This window comes from Corticium candelabrum, chromosome 2 (assembly GCF_963422355.1).
Source record: "Corticium candelabrum chromosome 2, ooCorCand1.1, whole genome shotgun sequence".
Lineage (NCBI taxonomy): Eukaryota > Metazoa > Porifera > Homoscleromorpha > Homosclerophorida > Plakinidae > Corticium > Corticium candelabrum.
The window spans coordinates 9,553,771-9,572,871 of NC_085086.1; the positions used below are offsets into that span (position 1 = coordinate 9,553,771).

Sequence of the window (19,101 nt, forward strand, 5' to 3'; positions counted from 1 at the left end):
AGAACAGCTACATGTTTTCGTTGTCAAAAACAAGGACATGTACAAAGGATGTGCAGGACCAAACCAGGTCCAAGAAAAGAAGTCCAATCTGACAAGGGACCAATTCGGAAGGAAAATAAGAAGAAACCAGCGATGAAATGCCTGGAAGCATGGGAGAAGGAGGAACATAGTGAGAGTGACAGTGACTTGTACAACTTGTTCAGTCTTGGAAGAAACCACGCCATGGAGGTACAGGTGCAAATTGAACGGAAACCCATTGTCATGGAATTAGACACTGGGGCGGCCGTATCAGTCATAAGTCATGAGGAATACAAGAGGAAACTAAGACAGCAGGTCTCCATCAAAGAGACAGATCTGTTGCTGCACACGTATACTGGAGAGACCGTCAAACCAATGGGAGTGTGCACAGTGAACGTAGAACATAATCACCAGAAACAACAGTTGCCCTTGTATGTACTACCCGGAAAAGGGCCAGCTCTTTTGGGACGAGAATGGCTGAAAGCCATCCGACTGCAATGGTCACTCCTCCATCTGAACGCAACTCAAGAACTAGAAGACCTGCTAGCACGACACCCCAATGTGTTTGGATTGGGGTTGGGGCGCATGAAAGGCATCAAGGCCCGAATAGCGTTGCGGAGTGACAGCACACCACGTTTTTGGAAGGCAAGACCGGTGGCTTTCGCGAGGAAGAAAGCCGTGGAGCAAGAACTAGATAGGCTGGAGTCTGAGGACGTGATAGAACGGGTACAGCACAGCGAGTGGGCGGCGCCAATAGTTACTCCTGTCAAGAAAGGAGGCAACGTTCGGATTTGCGGCGATTTTAAAGTGACCGTTAACCCACAGCTAGAGATAGACACCTACCCACTTCCTCGAATTGAGGAGATTTATGCAGGCTTGGGAGGAGGGAAACACTTCACAGTCATCGACCTGAAGCAAGCCTACTTGCAAATGGAGCTGCAAGAAGACTCCCAGTTGGCAATGACCATCAACACCCATAGGGGCCTGTATCGGTTCAAGCGCCTACCGTTCGGAGTAGCTTCAGCCCCAGCAATATGGCAACGAGCGATGGAACAAGTTCTGATGGGAATACCGGGCACCAGATGCTACCTGGACGATATCATCATCACGGGCCACACCCTAGAAGACCACTTGACCAACTTGGAGATGGTTCTTCATCGGCTGGAGGAGTATGGCTTGAAGGCTAACAAAGAGAAGTGCAAGTTCTTGAGCGATTCCGTAGAATATTGTGGCCACATAATATCGGCGAAAGGTCTACACACATCGGAAAAGAAGACACGAGCCATCACTCAGATGCCAGTACCATCTAGTATTCAACAGCTGAGGTCTTTCCTTGGAATGATCCAATATTACGCCAGATTCTTGCCAAATCTGTCGACGGAGCTTGCACCTTTGCATGACCTGTTGAAAAAGGACGCCCCGTGGGAGTGGGGTGAAGACCAGGGAAAAAGCTTCACCAAGGTCAAACAGATGTTGTTGCAAGATAGGATTCTCACACATTTTGATCCTGGGTTACCAGTAACACTTGCTTGCGACAGTTCATCCTATGGACTAGGCGCAGTCCTTTCACACATGTTTCCGGACGGTAGCGAACGACCCATCGCATATGCTTCCCGTTCTCTAAGCGGGGCGGAGAAACAGTATGCGCAAATAGAGAAGGAGGCGCTTGCACTTTACTGGGGAGTAAAGAAATTCAGACTGTATCTGGAAGGGCACCGGTTTACACTGATCACCGACCATCAACCACTGAAATTTATTTTGAGCCCTGACAAGGCTATTCCAGTCACCGCTGCAGCTCGACTACAACGCTGGAGTTTGTTTCTGGGAGCATTTACATACGACATCCAGTACCGGCCAACAGGGCAACATGCCAACTGTGATGGACTATCACGACTACCTGTGGATGACGAGATTCCAGATCGAACAGATGATACAGCCATTTTTTACAATAGCATTGTGGATACTTTGCCGGTTACAGCAAAAGATATTGAAAGGGCAAGCAGACAAGACCGCCTCATATCTCAGGTCATGGAGATGGTGCAGCAAGGAGGGCAGTCACTGGATACAGAAAAGGAACTGATCCCGTTCAACAGGAGGAGAAACGAATTGATTACACATCAGGGGGTCCTGATGTGGGGATCTCGAGTGGTGGTACCAACCAAGCTTAGAGCAAGGGTGTTGGAAACCTTGCATGAGGGCCATCCCGGGATGGTGAAAATGAAGGGTTTAGCTCGGTCATTCGTGTGGTGGCCGGGCATAGATGGAGACATTGAAAGAGAGGTTCGACACTGTGTAGGATGTCAAGAGAATGCGAGGACACCTGGTAGAGGGCCGCTCCATAGATGGGAGTACCCAGCTAAACCTTGGCAGAGGCTGCACGTAGATTTTGCAGGACCCCTCGACGGACAGATGTATCTTTTGGTCATCGATGCATACAGCAAATGGCCTGAAATTTTTTCCATGAGAAGCACCGTGGCTGAGGAGACAGTGGCAACTTTGCGGACATTGTTTGCTCGGTTGGGCCTACCTGACCAAGTAATATCAGATAACGGTCCACAGTTTACATCAGAGTGTTTCAGAATGTTCATGTGCAAGAATGGTATTCGACATGTCACGGGGGCACCATATCATCCCGCGACGAATGGTCAGGCGGAGCGTTTGGTGCAATCATTCAAGAGAGCCATGAAAGCAGAGAAAAGGGAGAGAACAGCACAACACAAACTGGATAGGTTTTTGCTTTCATATCGGAACTCCCCTCAGGCCACTACGGGACAGAGTCCGGCTCAGCTTTTGTTGGGTAGAAACATCAAGTCAAGACTGGACTTGGTTAAACCAAGTGTGGAACGGGAAGTCAACAGCAAACTGATACAAAACGAATATCGTCCGCCAAAGGGTTTTGCCAAAGGACAAGCGATCTGGTTTAGAAATTACCATCTGGGCCCCAAGTGGCTTGTCGGAACCGTCGAGGAGCAAACTGGACCGGTGTCCTACAGAGTGGCAACGCCTACCAGAACACACAGGTTACACGCGGACCAAATGAGATCAGGGCCACATCATGAGGGAGTCCCTAGCAAGGATACAGGTTCAAAGACAGAAGAGGTAGCGTTGTCTCAGCCATTACCAGGGCGAGAGCCAGTAACTGGGCAAGAGGGGGAAACACAGACACAACAAGAAATGGACAGCAGACAGGAAGCTCCTAACGAATGTCAGATACCAGAGCCACCCACACCAGTACCAGAAGGAGGAAATGCCACATGTACCAGGTCAGGGCGGAGAGTACTACCACCCGCTCGCTTGGCAGAATATGTTACGGACTATGCAAAGTGATTGGTTGTTTTAGCACTAGTTTTAGCGCTGTTGGGTTGCGTTGTTTCAGAATAGCACAGGGGGTGTAGAGTAGTGGCCCGGCATATCCGGGGAACAGCATTTGTGTAGCCGGGTACTGTACTTGTGCAACGGACGTGAGACTGGAAGTCTAACAGAGTATTACCGTGAGTACACAACACATAGTCCCGAACAGGAATCTCATCTCCAGAAAGCTGTCAAAGTCGCCGTTGTAAAATAGGCCGTATCTTCACAAATTTGATACCTTGGAAAGCAAATCTTTTTCAAACAGAGAAACAGAAGATTCCGAGTCTTACATCGTAACTGTAGCAACACCTCTCACATTTCCCGTATTAGTGGCTGCTTCAGCCTTGGTAGCAGCCACAATAATGCAATCATGGCGTACCATTTCCCTAGGGAGCGACTGTCGGCCCTTGCAGAAACTTCTTGACCGTTTCCCTATTGACAGTACCTAGCGTAATAATACATTTTACCGCAAGAATAGCTTCGTTGACTCCGCCTACTCAAAGACAGTTCTAGACATTTGCTTTGCGTGTGACCAACTTTATTGAATTTAAAGCATCTAACTCTCGAAGACTTAGCTTATTTGCCGTCTACTGCATTCAGGAGTGCATAGTGGTCCGTGACCCTTCCGGCCATTTCAATTTTTAATTTTCAAATTTCAATTTTCATTTTCTATTTTTCCTTTTTCAATTTTTTGTCAAAAGTTTTCAATTATTTTGCTGAAAAAATTAACTCGGCAAGTAAATTTTTAATTTTTAATTGTTGATTTTCAATTTTGATTTTTCATTTTTCGTTGTTCTATTCTCAAGTTTCTATCTTTGATTACATTTGGTTGAGTTAAATGTCAAAAGAATTGAACGCAGCAAGAATGAAAATTGAAAACAGCCTTGTTCGAATTACGCAGCAAGGAGTCTGGTTTAACGCGTGCCCTGGTCATAACTCAACGCAGTAGGGAGTCATTTTTCATTCCAACGCGTGCTGCTGATTGGAAGGGCGTAGGGGCGGAGTGAATCTTCGACGACTTCCGCCCTAGGACGATCTCTTGCAATTTCCGCTCTAACGAGAAGGGAATCTCCCTCTCTCCAAAAAATAATCAATCTCAGGTGCGATCAGCCATTGCTGATGAGCACAGTACATATGCATGGTTCATGAATTAATCTATTACCACATATAGCAACAATGTAGCTAGATCTAAAACTCAACAAATTTAGTAACTGTACTAAAGTCGCTCAAACTCAACTAGGCTCAATTAATTAACTACCATGCATTTTATTCAGTAGACACCGCAACTAGAAACAAAGATGCTCGGTTTGCTGTTCTACACACGCGCGTCTACGTACAATTCAATCAACTTAAGGCCTGTCCACACTAGACCAGAACCAGAATGGATTGCGATCGGATAGGGATAGCGAGCATCCACACGATACCTCCGCCCTATTTCGCTATCACGTGACTGATGACCGATGTGTATGTGAGGTTTCTTTGCTTGTAGAAAGCGTTGATACAGCGACGTAAGGTGAGCGATAACAAAGACGAGTGAGGAGTGCTAGATGTTCCAACTACACGCGTAGCGTACGTGAAGGTAACGTCCACTATTTCTAATTGGATTCAACCGATCGCGATCGGATCGCGATCGAATCCACCTCGCGATGTGGATCGGACGGATCGCGATCCCATCGCGATCGAGTTGCAAGTGTGGACAGCGTTGCGGTTGGATCGCGATCGAATCGCGATCCAGTTGCCAGTGTGGACAGGCCTTGACTCAATCGATCACCTCGGGAGAATCTTGAGATTCTGCTCTTGCGGATGGCTTTCCTGTCACTCTAGATCTGCGTAAGCCGGACCACTGGCCAGGTACCTCGGGTAGCTCAGACTCGGTTGACTCTGTGCCGTCACCGTCGCTGTGAACGAGGCTACTACCCACAAGATCACTTACTTGCTTGCCCAGCTCTGGCAATTCGTCCAAGCTACGGAGAGTCACGCAGATTGGACCGTCGTTCCAGGATGTATTGCAGAGAGAACACCTTCGGCCACTTGTGACTTGCCACCGCTCTACGCACCGCTGACACCCAAGCCACTGCCGACAGCAGGTTGTTATGTTTGCCGGAGTTCTTGTAAAGAGGTGGCATATTTGGCAATGAAGAACCTTCGCTGTCGTTTCTACCCGAGGTACTTGGCCAGTCGTCCGGCTTACGCAGGTCTAGATCTGCAGTGACAAGAAAACCATCTGCAAGGACAGAAGCTCAAGATTCTCCCGAGTTGATCGATTGAGCGAATTGAATAAATTGTACGTAGGCGTGCGTGTGTAGAACAGCAAACCGCGCATCTTTGTTTCTAGTTGCGGTGTGTACTGAATATAATGCATGGTAGTTAATTAATTAAGCCTAGTTGAGTTTGAGCGAGTTTAGTATGGCTACTAAATTTGTTGAGTTTTAGATCTAGCTACATTGTTGCTGTATGTGGTAATAGATTAATTCATGGACCATGTATATGTACTGTGCTCATCAGCAATGGCTGATCGCACCTGAGATTGATTACTTTTGGGGAGAGGGAGATTCCCTTCTCGTTAGAGCGGAAATTGCAAGAGATCGTCCTAGGGTGGAAGTCTTCGAAGATTCACTCCGCCCCTACGCCCTTCCAATCAGCAGCACGCGTTGGAATGAAAGACGACTCCCTACTGCGTTGAGTTATGACCAGGGCACGCGTTCCACCAGACTCCCTGCTGCGTAATTCGCACAAGGCTGTTTCAATTTTCGTTCTTGTTGCGTTCAATTTTCGTTCTTGCTGCGTTCAATTTTGGTATTTGCTGCATTCAAATTTCATTCTTGCTGCGTTCAATTCTTTTGACATTCAACTCAACCAAATATAATCAAAGATAGAAACTTGAAAATAGAACAACGAAAAATAAAAAATGAAAACCAAAAAATTAAAAATAAAGATTCGCTTGCCGAGTTATTTTTTTCAGCAAAGTAATTGAAAACCTTTGACAAAAATTGAAAAATAAAAAAAAAATTAATTAAAATTTAAAAATTGAAATGGAAGGAAGGGTCACGGACCCATAGTAATGTCTCAACTTAATGTTGATAATGTCTCAACTTGTTTTTGTAGCTCTTTTGTTTCATTCGTACCAACCTTCTTATCACAGACAGCCTCAGTCTTCGAACGTTGCTCCTCGATTGTCATCAGTAGTCTTGCTCGATCCACGAAGGACTTTAATTTTCGAGTGTCCACGGCTGCTCGAAATTGTTGACTTATTGGTATTGTCAACGCGGCAACAAATTGGTGCAACAACGTCTCTCTAACGGTATCATCCATGTTTGACATAGCTTGATCCAACAGTTTCCCTAACTGATAAAGATACGTTGTAAGCGATTTCTCCGGCTGTAACACGTATCGGTGAAACCTATCCAAAGACACAAATGCACAGGCTTCAGCCTAGTAAGGAGGTGCTGTTTCGTAACGCCATAATTTTCTTGAACATCTTGTGACTATTCCACTCATGCCAAAAAGACTGATATTCCGATAACGTAGGCAAAATGAGTGACATTGTTTCCTTGCTCCACGTGTTGGCTTTACTGCATATTTTGAACCTTAGAAACCATTCGCGTACGTCTCCTGAAGTAAGCATTACGGGAACACTAATGTGACGCTCTGCCATGATACGATCATCGACACAACCATCCTCTGTTAACAGTGCAATAGGCACCGCCGGTAAATCAATAAATGTGTGTATTACAAACAAGAACACAAAGAAAGAATGACTCTATAGGTAAAAATTGACTGAACCATCCGGAGAGTCACATTTACCGGTTTAGTCATGCAGGTGTCAATTGCTATGCATTATATTACACATCTACTAGCCCTACGGTAATGTTTAGTCTTCCCCAGCGTAGGAATTTGAACTCCTGAGTGTCATCCAGCTCAACTGCATGCACAGGTTTGATGTAAAAGGATGTAGCATAATATTTACGTCATCCATGGTCAACTTTTGCGGTAAGCAAATTCTCCTAATTTGAACAGGAACAGCCCGTACTTTCCATTCAAATCCCCTAAATTGTTATTTGGCTCTGAATAGGACGTGTACAGGTGTTTCTACCTCAGTTTGATATCTACTATTGCCTAACATTGCACCGTCACAACGTGTAGCACGTCATCGCTGGTACAACCAGCTGTACTGAACGCAGGAACTTTGTTTATATCAGAGCAGCTAGAACCTTCGCACCTGCTTCTCCTAGGTAAAGTTGAATTAGATTACATGAAGTCCTTGTGAACTCTACGAGGCGACTTTTATTGCAAAAGGCAAAAGAGCGTTTTAGCACTTCATCGTGCCCTCTCATCGGTTTCGGTTGTCGTCTTCTTTGTTGAACGGCTAGTTCGTTCAAGCGACAGCTTTACACTTCCTAGTGGGAGCGTGGTTGTATGAAATATAACTCAGAATTGCCGCCAAGCACTATAGGAGAGCGTTCTGCGTTCAGCGGCGTTTCCGATAACAGAATTCAGTCAACTGCAGTCATTTGAAAGCTAAAGCTGTTGCCGAGAAGGTAGCAAAGTAAGACAATGGGTGTTCGAAGATTGGGGCAGTTAACACGAGCGTTTCACTGACTGTAATTCATACAGATCTTGGCTGACATGCAGGATAACAACACGATTTGAAGGTAAAGAGTTGTTGATTATCGATATAGAAATAACTAGGCTGAAAGAGTGCGTGTCAAATGAAACGCTACTGTACGGCGAACGATGCATTTGTTCTATGAACGGTGTATGCGAAGCTCCGCACATTTTCAATCTAACTTTAGCTAAGCAGAGAAGAGGTACAATGCTCTCGTTTCGTGTACACAATGACAACTTGGATGCCTACATTTATGATGTGATAGGGACTACGTGCAAAAAACGGATAACTGGGAACTCGCGGCAGGAATATGGTGTCCGAGGAGCGGGTCCTCCATCTACATGCACTGCTCGAAAGCGGATGCGATAAATAAAAGCACATTGCAGTGGAATTGGTTTTATATAAATTTTAATTTTAAACATTTAAAATTACTTTTTCGGGTATGTACATCTTTAGAACTATCATATATTAAAATAATTTTGATTTTTGCATGTCAGCGGCCCTTCAAAATATATTATATTTCTATATAATGTAACCTAAAGCCAGCGCCCTTGAACAAAGAGCAAATGCCAAATATTTAAAAAATAATTTTGTCCAAAGCACGCCGGACCGCTCCCGAAGATTCTGACATATTATTCCTGCAGGTATACAATGTCCGCCCCTGGAACTGATAACAAACGGTGGCTTTATCTTGAATAAAGACCAGAGATATGTAGACACCAACGCTATCTACACATGTAAAATGGGCTACGATCTCTTCATGAATGCAGAGAGGTCATCTTACAACCGCCAATGCCGTCAATATAAAGACATGAAAAGATGTGAAGGATACTGGAGCGAAAGAAAACCGTGCTGCATTCGTAAGTTTTATATCCGTAGTAGCAATACAATAAAAAATTCATTTCTATTTTAGCAAGATCTTGTCCGAATCCTAAGCCATTTGTGAACGGAACAGTTATTGGAGATCATTTTTTTTATCCGGAAACAATTTCAATCAATTGTGATGAAGGACACGAATTGACGAAAGATGGGCCAGTTTATCAATGTGATGAAACAGGGTCTTGGGTTCCTCTGTCTGGTCCATTGGCAAAAAGGCATAAACCCAATAATTTGCGAGCTGCTGCAGAACTGCAACAAGTCCAAACTTGTCTAAGAAGAAAAAGCATTCAAACGGAAAATTTCAAAAATTCTGAACTAAATTTGGCAAAATGCGAGCGTAAGAACATTGCACGTCTCTAAAACAATTTTCTATTCTATGGCGTGTTTAGCGGTCAACTGCGGAAAGCCGAAACATCCTGTGGATGGACAATGTTCAGGAACTTACTATATGTTTAAAGGAGTTGCGGAATGTACATGCAACCCGGGATTCTGCATAGTTGGACCAAACAAAACTCAATGTACCTCATCAGGACTATGGTCGAATAAGGCACCAAGCTGCAAAAGTAAATATGGTATTAAGATTGATATATAAAATACTGAAGCTTTGAATTTAATATTTAGAAATTCAATGTCCACTTCTTAGCGATCCCGAACATGGTATAGTACAGTTGAGCTCAGAACAAAGGTTTGTAGATGATACGGCAGTTTACAGCTGCCATTCCGGTTATGACCTAAATATGAATAAAAACATTCAAACATTTACTCGAACTTGCTCACAACTCGATAACCCTTACAAATGCGAAGGAGCGTGGAGCGAAAAACCGCCATGTTGTATACGTAAGTCGTGCTTGTGTTAATCTTATGACACTAATAACAGACTTGTATTACAATAGCAAGGTCATGTCCGGATCCTAACAATTCTAACTTCAGAAATGGAAGCATACAGGGAAATGCCTATTTCTACCCTGAATCAATCTCACTAAAATGCAAGGAAGGTCACGAGCTTGTCGGCGGAGGATCCTATTTTCAGTGCAATCAAAGTGGCCAGTGGCATGAAATATCAAAACCCAGTGACGAGGCATTACAACAAGCCAATAAGAGAATCAAATTAGAACGTAAGAAAGTAAAAGCTTGCATATCGCCAAAGTCAATAAAAACAAGGCACTTTTCCACTAAAGTGAGACAATTTCCTACCTGCCAACGTAAGAATATAACAATTACTTATAAACTTAGTATGTATATTGAGTGCATTGTACCTTTTAGCTAAAGATTGTAGGAAACCTGTTGTTAACAGTCACTGTTCTCTGGTGTCAAGGAGCTTCCATTATCCAAACAAAGTGATGTTTGACCGCAACTATGGATACTGCGTTATTGGCAGTAATATCTCTCAATGCAATTCACAAGGACTTTGGTCAAAAGCGTCACCGACCTGCGAAAGTAAGATATAATTTTTGATTGATTAAGCAAACAGTTTTAATAAAAATTGGAAATTGGCGCAAACAGATTGCTTCTGACTGAACCAAATTGTTACGTGCAGAAATAAATTTTATGCGATTCGGTCTAACGCGCGCAAATAGGCCTAATTAAGTTTGAAACTATGCGCGTCCAACAGATTAGTTTTTCAAACGTGACGATTCAAATAACATAATAAATTACCTAAACCGTTATAATAAACTGAAAAATGGCTTCGCTAATTTAGTTTCAGTACGTCATTCTATAAGTTATCGTTTGGAAACTTTCTTTATTTTACTATATTAGATAGATCATAACCCTGAGCAGTGTAGACGCTCTAATGAGACACTGACATGCTAAAATCATAAGTTATTATAAATTTTATATGATAGTTCTGAAGGCGTACTCATACCAAGAAAAATAAATTTAGATTTTAAAAATTAAGCTTTTTATGATATAATTGCACAGTAATGTGCTTCTGGGTTATCGCATCCGGTTTCAACGACCAGATTCGCAGCGTCTACATATGACATGCGAAGTGTGAGCGAAAGTCGTGTTAGCGAAATGAAATACGTAACACAGAACACTCGAACGTGTGCTACAAACAGACAAACGAGAGATCGCTGGGAAGCCCCATAAAATTTTTCCGTTTTGTATAGTCGCTATTTCGAAGCAAACTGCTTTGAACATGTGCCAGGATTGTGCTTCGAAATTTAGTTAAGGCTACCGGGCGTCGAAATTATGACGAATACCGTGTATACTGATTGAGACAGTGCAAGGGCTAAGCAGTTGGAAAACAAAGAAAGATGAGAATGGCTACGAAAGACGTGAAAGAAAGGCAGTAGATTGTATTTAGGCTTTACAGAGGTGTAAATGTATTGATGAATTAATTAAATTGATCTAGCTGTATGAGTCACTGAAAATTTGTACAGTGGGACAGAATCTTCGAACTGCTGACAAAGGTATGACAGCCAGTTCACACCATCTTGCTAATAGATAGTAAGAAGTATATCTGTACTTCCCCTGTGCAGCACAGAAATCCATTGTTGAAGTCAGAATTGTTGGTAGAATTAATTTGTATTGTTCTCATGAATTAGAGGAGGATATTTCTAGGCAATTCCATAGTCCTGATGCATGCAGTCTGCAGACCCATACATCTGGGCAGACGCAAGAGAATCCTGAGTGTTCAGTGATGCAGTTTCCTAAAGTATGTCCTGGCAACACCCTCAATGATGACAAAAGAGGTCAGCAAAAACAACTACATGTAGTTGTACACCTAGACAAAATTCCACTACATGACTTGTAATATCGGCCTAAACTGTTTAATACAACGATAAATCAAGTAGTCGTTCGTTTTGCTCGTCTTCGGGTGTTACAAGCGATGGCGTCTCAGTGGTGACAGGTTCAAAGCAAGGCGGCCCCACCTATTCTACGGCTTCACTTTCGTCGTCTCCCGAGCAATTCCCCACATCACCAGTAACCACTCCATACGATAGTGAATGTTCTACGCACACAGACCATTTCAAACGGTCATGCAACGACGATTCCCGAGGCTGACGTAACCGTAACAATGGTGTTTTTGCGAGCTAACGATTGTATCTCGTGAAGAATACAATCGCGCAAATTTTCTTCAGATCACTGACGTCTTCATTACTAGAGAGAGCCGCTTGCTCTGTCGCGTTCACTGCCTAAGCTAGTCAGCGAAACGTTTTGTGTTAACGCAACATCCGTTCTCACTTTTGCGTCATATGTAGAGACCCGCCCCTGTTATCGAACACCATCAATCATCGGACAGCCTCAAGAAATAAACGATTTAAGACTGAGCCTTGCTGAATCCCACGGTAAGAAGGATTATTAAAGACTGATTCCACACGCGAGAATTCCACTCGATTGAAACGGTTATGCTAAGACAGTAAACATGATCCTTCTCTGCGATTCAGTTCATCGGATACCACTATCATTCATCGGTCGCGACCTTCCCATAAAACAACGCAAATGCAATTTTGCAACTTCACACCAGATATACGGTTATTGCTAACAAGCTAATACTACAACACTATCACTGTCTACGTTTGCTACTCTCCAGGAGAGATAGCTCATGCTCATTGAGTCGTGATACGCCCCTTTCGACGGACAGTCGTTTTTTCTTTGCAGCAGCAGTCTGCACGTAATAATGTCATGAAAGAGAGTGAGAAGCAAATATTATGTTGCCCCAGAATCGTTTGACCTTTCTTTGACTCCGCACGGCTATTAACGGAATGTGCTGAATGTTGTATGCTAACAAGATCACTCTGTTGGCATCTACCAGACCTCCGGTAATGTCTAGTATTCCCAGCGTAAGAATTCGAACTCCTGAGTGTTTTGCAGCACAACAGCATGCACAGGCTTGATGCACACGGATGTACTAAAAGATTCATGTCATTCATGTTCGAGCATTGTGGTGAGCACATTCTCCCAATTCACACACGAACAGCTCGTTCTTTCCTCTCACGGCGCTTAAATTGTTATTTGGCTCTGAAAAGGACGTATGCAGGCGTTTCTATCTCAATTTGATATCTACCATATCTTTACCTTGCACAGTCACGACGTGCAGCACGTCATCGTTGGTACAACGAGTTGAACTAAGCGCAGAAACTTTGTGTACCATCAGAGCAGGTAGAACCTTCACACCTTCTTCTTCTAGGTGAAGTTGAACTAGATTACGTCAAGTCCTTGTAAACACTACGCGACGACTTTCTTCGCAAAAGGTAAAAAAGAGCATTTTAGCACTTCAATCGTGCCCACTCATCGGTTTGGGTTGTCGCCTTCTTTGATGAACGACTAGTTCGTTCAACCGACCTCTTTTACTCTTCCGAGTGGGGCTTGGTTGTTTGAGAAATTACTCAGACTTGCCGTCAAGCACTCTAGGCGAGCGTTCTGCGTTCTGCGACGTTTCAGATAACTGAATTTAGTCAACTGCAGTCATCTGAAACCTAGAGCTGTTGCCGAGAAGGTAGGAAGGCAAGACAATGGGTATTCGACGATTGGGGCTGTTACCACAGGCTTTTCACTGACTGTGACTCTTACAGATCTTGGCTGACATGCAGGGTAACAACACGATTTGTAGGTAAAAAGTTGTTGATGAGCGATACATAAGTAACTAGGCTGAAAGATGCTTGTGAACAATTTAAACGCCATTGTCCGGTGAACGATGCGTTTGTTCGATAAATGAGGTATGCAAGGCTCTGCACAGTTTTCAATCTCACTCTAAGCAGAGAAGAGGTACAATGCTCTCTTTTGTTCTGCTCAATTACAAGTTGGATAGTTACATTTATAGTGTGGTAGGGACTGAGTTCAAAAACCAATAACTGACAACTCGCGTCCGGAATATGATGGTGTCCGAGGAACGGGGCCGCTCTCTACATGCCCCGAATCTAATGCTAGAAAGCAGATGCGATAAATCTGAAGCACTTTACAACGCAATTTTCTTATAGAAATCTTGCTTTATAAAATCTAGGAATTATTTTTTCGGGTATGTACATCATTAGAACTATCTTAGAAAATTTAAAATAACTTTTAATCTTTGCATATCAGTGGACCTTTAAATATATTACTTTTCTATATAATATAACCTAAAGCCGATGCCTTTGAGCAAATACTAATGTACATTGTTAAAAGTGTTCTGTCCAAAGCCTTACCTGCCGAACAGCTTCCGCAGATTCTGACATATCATTGCTGTATATTATTAAGTAAATATGGTATTAAGATTGATATATAAAATACTGAAGTTTTGAATTTATTTAGAGATTCAATGTCCACCTCTTAGCGATCCCGAACATGGTACAGTATTGTTGAGCTCAGAACAAAGGTTTGTAGATGATACAGCAGTTTACAGCTGCCATTCCGGCTATGACCTAAATATGAATAAAAACATTCAAACATTTACTCGAACTTGCTTACAACCGGACAACTCTCACGAATGCAAAGGAGCGTGGAGCAAAATACCGCCATGTTGTATACGTATGTCATGTTTGTGTTAGTCTTGTGACACTAATAACAGACTTGTATTACAATAGCAAGGTCATGTCCGGATCCTAACAATTCTAACTTCAGAAATGGAAGCATACAGGGAAATGCCTATTTCTACCCTGAATCAATCTCACTAAAATGCAAGGAAGGTCACGAGCTTGTCGGCGGAGGATCCTATTTTCAGTGCAATCAAAGTGGCCAGTGGCATGAAATATCAAAACCCAGTGACGAGGCATTACAACAAGCCAATAAGAGAATCAAATTAGAACGTAAGAAAGTAAAAGCTTGCATATCGCCAAAGTCAATAAAAACAAGGCACTTTTCCACTAAAGTGAGACAATTTCCTACCTGCCAACGTAAGAATATAACAATTACGTATAAACTTAGTATGTATATTGAGTGCATTGTACCTTTTAGCTAAAGATTGTAGGACACCTCTTGTTGACAGTAACTGTACTCTGGTGTCAAGAAGCTTCCATTATCCAAGCAAAGTGATGTTTGAACGCAACTACGGATACTGCGTTGTTGGTAGTACTAGCTCTCAATGCAATTCACAAGGACTTTGGTCAAAAGCGTCACCAACCTGTGAACGTAAGATATAATTTTTTGATTGATTAAGGAAACAGCGTTAATAACACTTGGTGATTGGTACAACAGATTGCTTCTGATTAAACCACATTATTACGTACGGAAACCAATTCTGTGAGATTCGGCTTAACGCGTGCCAGTAGGCGTACTTAACTTTGGAATTAATGAGCGTTTAAGAAATCAGTTTTTAAATATTGACGATTTGGTTATCATATACTGAAAAATGGTATTTATCACTTTGAGTAATTTTGTTTTTAGTACGTAATTCCATACTGTATGTCATGGCTTGTAAACGGTCTCTTCTTTCACTTTTACAAAATAAAATTCAGCAGAATAGACACTATCAATATACTATTATTCTACATAGTATAACCTAAAGCTGACGCCAATGAGCAAATAGTAAATGTACATTTCTTAAAATTGTTCCGTGCAAGCTTGACGTGCCGGACAGCTTCCCCAAATTCCGTCATATTATTGCTTTAGGTATACAATGTCCGTCTCTTGAACGTATAAGAAACGGCGGCTATATGCTGAATGAAAGCTACAGATATGTAAACACCAAAGCGAGCTACACCTGCAAAAGAGGCTATGATATCTTCATGGATGCAGAGAGGTCATCTTACAACCGTCAATGCCGTCAAGATAAAGACATGAAAAGATGTGAAGGACAATGGACCGGAAGAAAACCGTGCTGCATACGTAAGTTTTATATCCGTAGTAGCAACGCAATTTCCAATTCATTTCTATTTTAGCAAGATCTTGTCGGAATCCTAAACCATTTGTGAACGGAACGGTCATTGGAGATCATTTTTTTTATCCGGAAACAATTTCAATCAATTGTGATGAAGGACACGAATTGACGAAAGATGGGCCAGTTTATCAATGCGATGAAAGAGGATCTTGGGTTCCTCTGTCTGGTGCATTGGAAAAAGGGCATAAAATCGATATTTTGCGGGCAGAGGCAGAACTGCAACTAGTTCAAACTTGTCTAAGAAATAATACCATTGAAACGAAAAATTTTAAACATCCTGAACTAAACTTTGCAAGATGCGAACGTAAGAACATTGCACGTTTCTAAAACAATTTTATGTTTTATGGCGTGTTTAGCGGTCGACTGCGGAAAGCCCACCAATCCTGAGGATGGACAATGTTTTGGAAGTTACTGTCAGTTTAAAGGAGTTGCGCGATGTACATGTAACCCGGGATACTGCATAAACCATAACAAGATAACTTGTAACGCAAAAGCTAAATGGTTTCCATCAATCCCAACCTGCTCAAGTAAGTCTCTCCACTAATTTTATTCTTTTCAATAGACTCTATGTTATTTTAGGAATTTATTGTCCTCAACTGAAGTATAATACGACTCGCATGTGGTTAACAATAGAAAAAAATGAACAAGCTAAAGACTGCCCCAAAGGCAAGTTTTGCTACGGACATACTGTTACCTTTGTGCCTCGCCCTGGTTACTCCTTCGACCGCAGCGTTCAACTCGTATGTGAGCAATACAAATCAAGCCCTCGTCAATGCGCAGGGTACTGGCATCCCGATGATCGACTACCACAACCTCTTGGTATTCACAAGTGTCTTTACTTGATAAATAACAGACTGTATAGTATTTGTAAATAGAAAAGATTTGCCCTCCTCCTCCTGTAAAGATCAATAACGGAGTTGTCCATGGTAGTGATTCTATTGTCGGATCCACAATCAGCTTCACCTGCTCAGCAGACTACGAGCTAAAGGATGGTAGTGATACAAGAATATGTTTGTCGTCGGGACAGTGGAGTGGAATGCAACCAAGATGTGAACGTGAGTCGTTTTCCAATTGCTCTGGTTGATTTCCTTTGACAAGTATTTTCTCAATAGACGTTTGCGCCAAATATGTGGCACAACCTGGCTCGGTTCGGTATTGTACCGCAACAAGCGGAAAGGCAGAACTTGTCTGTCCAGGAATAACTGAGTGCCCGTCAGACCTCACTCCGGTCTGCTCTAGTGATACACAAACTTACAACAACCTTTGTCTCCTAAAAATTTATGGCTGCAGAAAGTACGGCGTCAACGATACAACAACCGCTGTAGCAAACGACAACTGTCTTTTCGGTACGAAGTAGCTAACAGTTAAATAGACCACGGTGATTAGAAAATTTTATACTAACATGCATTAGGTGGAATTTGTACTGAACCGCAACCCAAACCATCACCTGGAGATCAGTGCAGACAAACTGCGTATAGATATTTCTACAATACTGAAACGTCAGAGTGTGAACGGTACGCAAACGGACCCTGTTACAAAGGGCATAACAGTTTCTATACATTGGACGATTGCAAAGATCACTGTGAAACAAGTAGAAACACCGTAGCTGGTTATCCATAACATAAATGATTGATAAATTTTATTGTATTTAGGTAATCCTTGCATTTCTAAAATGGATCCTGGCTTGTGCAATCTTCATCAGCTACGTTATTATTACAACCTGACAGAAGAGAATTGCATGGAATTTAACTATTCAGGCTGCTATGGAAATGAAAACAATTTTATATCAGAGTCAACGTGCGAAGCAAAATGTCAGCACTATAAGAAATATAAGGTGTCAATCATTAACGTACTAATATGTTTCAGGCAGCGGAGTTCGCATCACTCCACCACCTGCCATCATGACTGCAGGTAAATGACAAGACTATTGTACTGTCATGCTACAATTGGTCTCACCTACTTAAGTGGTCTGGGGACCGGTTGCGGCTGCCATAACTGTACCTAAGATCAGTTGTGGTTGCAATAAGTTGGTCCGGTATTGCCGTGAATGGTCCCAGACCCGACGACAAACCTAACTCTAGCATCGAACCTGTCAGTATGGCTAGGACCAGTTGTTGTGTGACACTACTACATCTAGCGATGATTTTATCTGTGATTTGAAATTACAGAAGATTGCTGCAGAAAGAATACCCTGAAAGATCAGTGCAAAGGCGACCTAGGTAAAGGCTATTATCATATCATAACTAAGATTTAATTTAATTGATATAATAAATTTAGTATTAGATATTGATGCTGCTGACACCTCTGCCAAGAATGGAAGAGTGATCGTTGGAGTAAAATTCAAACCAAGAGATTTAAAATATCAAACAGTACAAAAGTATAAAAATGCTTTAAAACTTTTGCTGCCAATAGCTAAAAGTGAAGTGGAAGGATGCGACATGAAATGTCCAAAGTTCGGTTCAAAGAAGAAATATTTAGTTGTTGTTAAAGGAGCCAGTATCAAAAAGAAGCAAGTGAAAGCTGAAAAGTACCACTTAATCCAATACAAAAACGGTGTAGAAAAGTCTGAAAAGGTTGATCAACTAAAACAATGCAATTAAAACAGATGATGGCATAGTCTGCAAGACTCTCACGTTGACGAGAAGACATCAGTAGACAATTTGTGGTTGTTTGACTTCTAGCAAGTGCGCTTAAATGTTTGTGTTAGTTCTGTTTTGATACCTCTACATAATGACGTAGAGATGACAATAGAGACAAGCGAGCAATTATTGACACAGAAAACTCATTACGCGCCTGTGTGTGCGTAAAGATTTCATGATATTCACAGCCAACCAATTACACAAGTCAGTCACCTCACTCAACAAGTAATAGTAAAATACATAATTTAGAATAATAATTTAATGCAAAATGTATGTTCATGCAAACCCCAAAATTTGCATACAACCTGCAAATCTGTTCATTCATATGTATAAGAATTTTGTTTATTTTGCCAAAATTTAAGCACATTTCATACAAAGTCTGTACAAGACAGAAATTGGAAGCATGTCTGTGCGTAATATATAAATAATAATGGGTACTCATTGCATTCTCACCTTTGCGAGCGAGCACGTATTGTACTATACATGCAGCCGCAGAGTTAAATTTTAAAACAATGTTTAGAATACTTGGTTCTATACTAGCTGAATTTACTAAAAGATCAGAAAAAGAGAGCTGCTGTTAGATACCGTCGTAACTTGCAGACGCATTGATTCGGCCAGCATTTACATAGTCAAAACGGCAAAAAGCAAAACACGACTGTTGCATCTATAGGTGTGTTTATTATTTCACATATCGATTGCAATGAAATCTCATTCTAGATAACCGTGATCAACACAGCTCGATACTCACTCACATATACAGCTCACAACTGTCGAAAGCTGCCTCAAAATTGATTACTCTCTAGATAATT

General features: G+C 42.1%; 2 protein-coding genes across 2 annotated transcripts; both read left to right on the top strand.

The window, feature by feature from the left end:
• The first annotated feature begins 2,004 nt into the window (after positions 1-2,004).
• LOC134198500 (uncharacterized protein K02A2.6-like) lies at positions 2,005-3,437 on the top strand. Its single transcript, XM_062667912.1, has one exon. It carries the CDS (start codon positions 2,047-2,049, stop codon positions 3,343-3,345), a length of 1,299 nt encoding a protein of 432 aa, XP_062523896.1. The 5' UTR covers positions 2,005-2,046; the 3' UTR covers positions 3,346-3,437.
• Positions 3,438-8,648: 5,211 nt separating this feature from the next.
• On the top strand, positions 8,649-18,427 carry LOC134176196 (sushi, von Willebrand factor type A, EGF and pentraxin domain-containing protein 1-like). The gene is made up of 20 exons (XM_062642879.1): positions 8,649-8,835; positions 8,889-9,191; positions 9,244-9,417; positions 9,476-9,691; positions 9,748-10,056; positions 10,118-10,291; positions 14,090-14,305; positions 14,362-14,670; positions 14,732-14,905; positions 15,386-15,601; positions 15,655-15,957; positions 16,010-16,180; positions 16,233-16,472; positions 16,529-16,708; positions 16,766-16,999; positions 17,065-17,244; positions 17,306-17,464; positions 17,520-17,564; positions 17,822-17,872; positions 17,931-18,427. Exons 1-20 carry the CDS (start codon positions 8,718-8,720, stop codon positions 18,251-18,253), a joined length of 4,095 nt encoding a protein of 1,364 aa, XP_062498863.1. The 5' UTR covers positions 8,649-8,717; the 3' UTR covers positions 18,254-18,427.
• Positions 18,428-19,101: the final 674 nt, after the last annotated feature.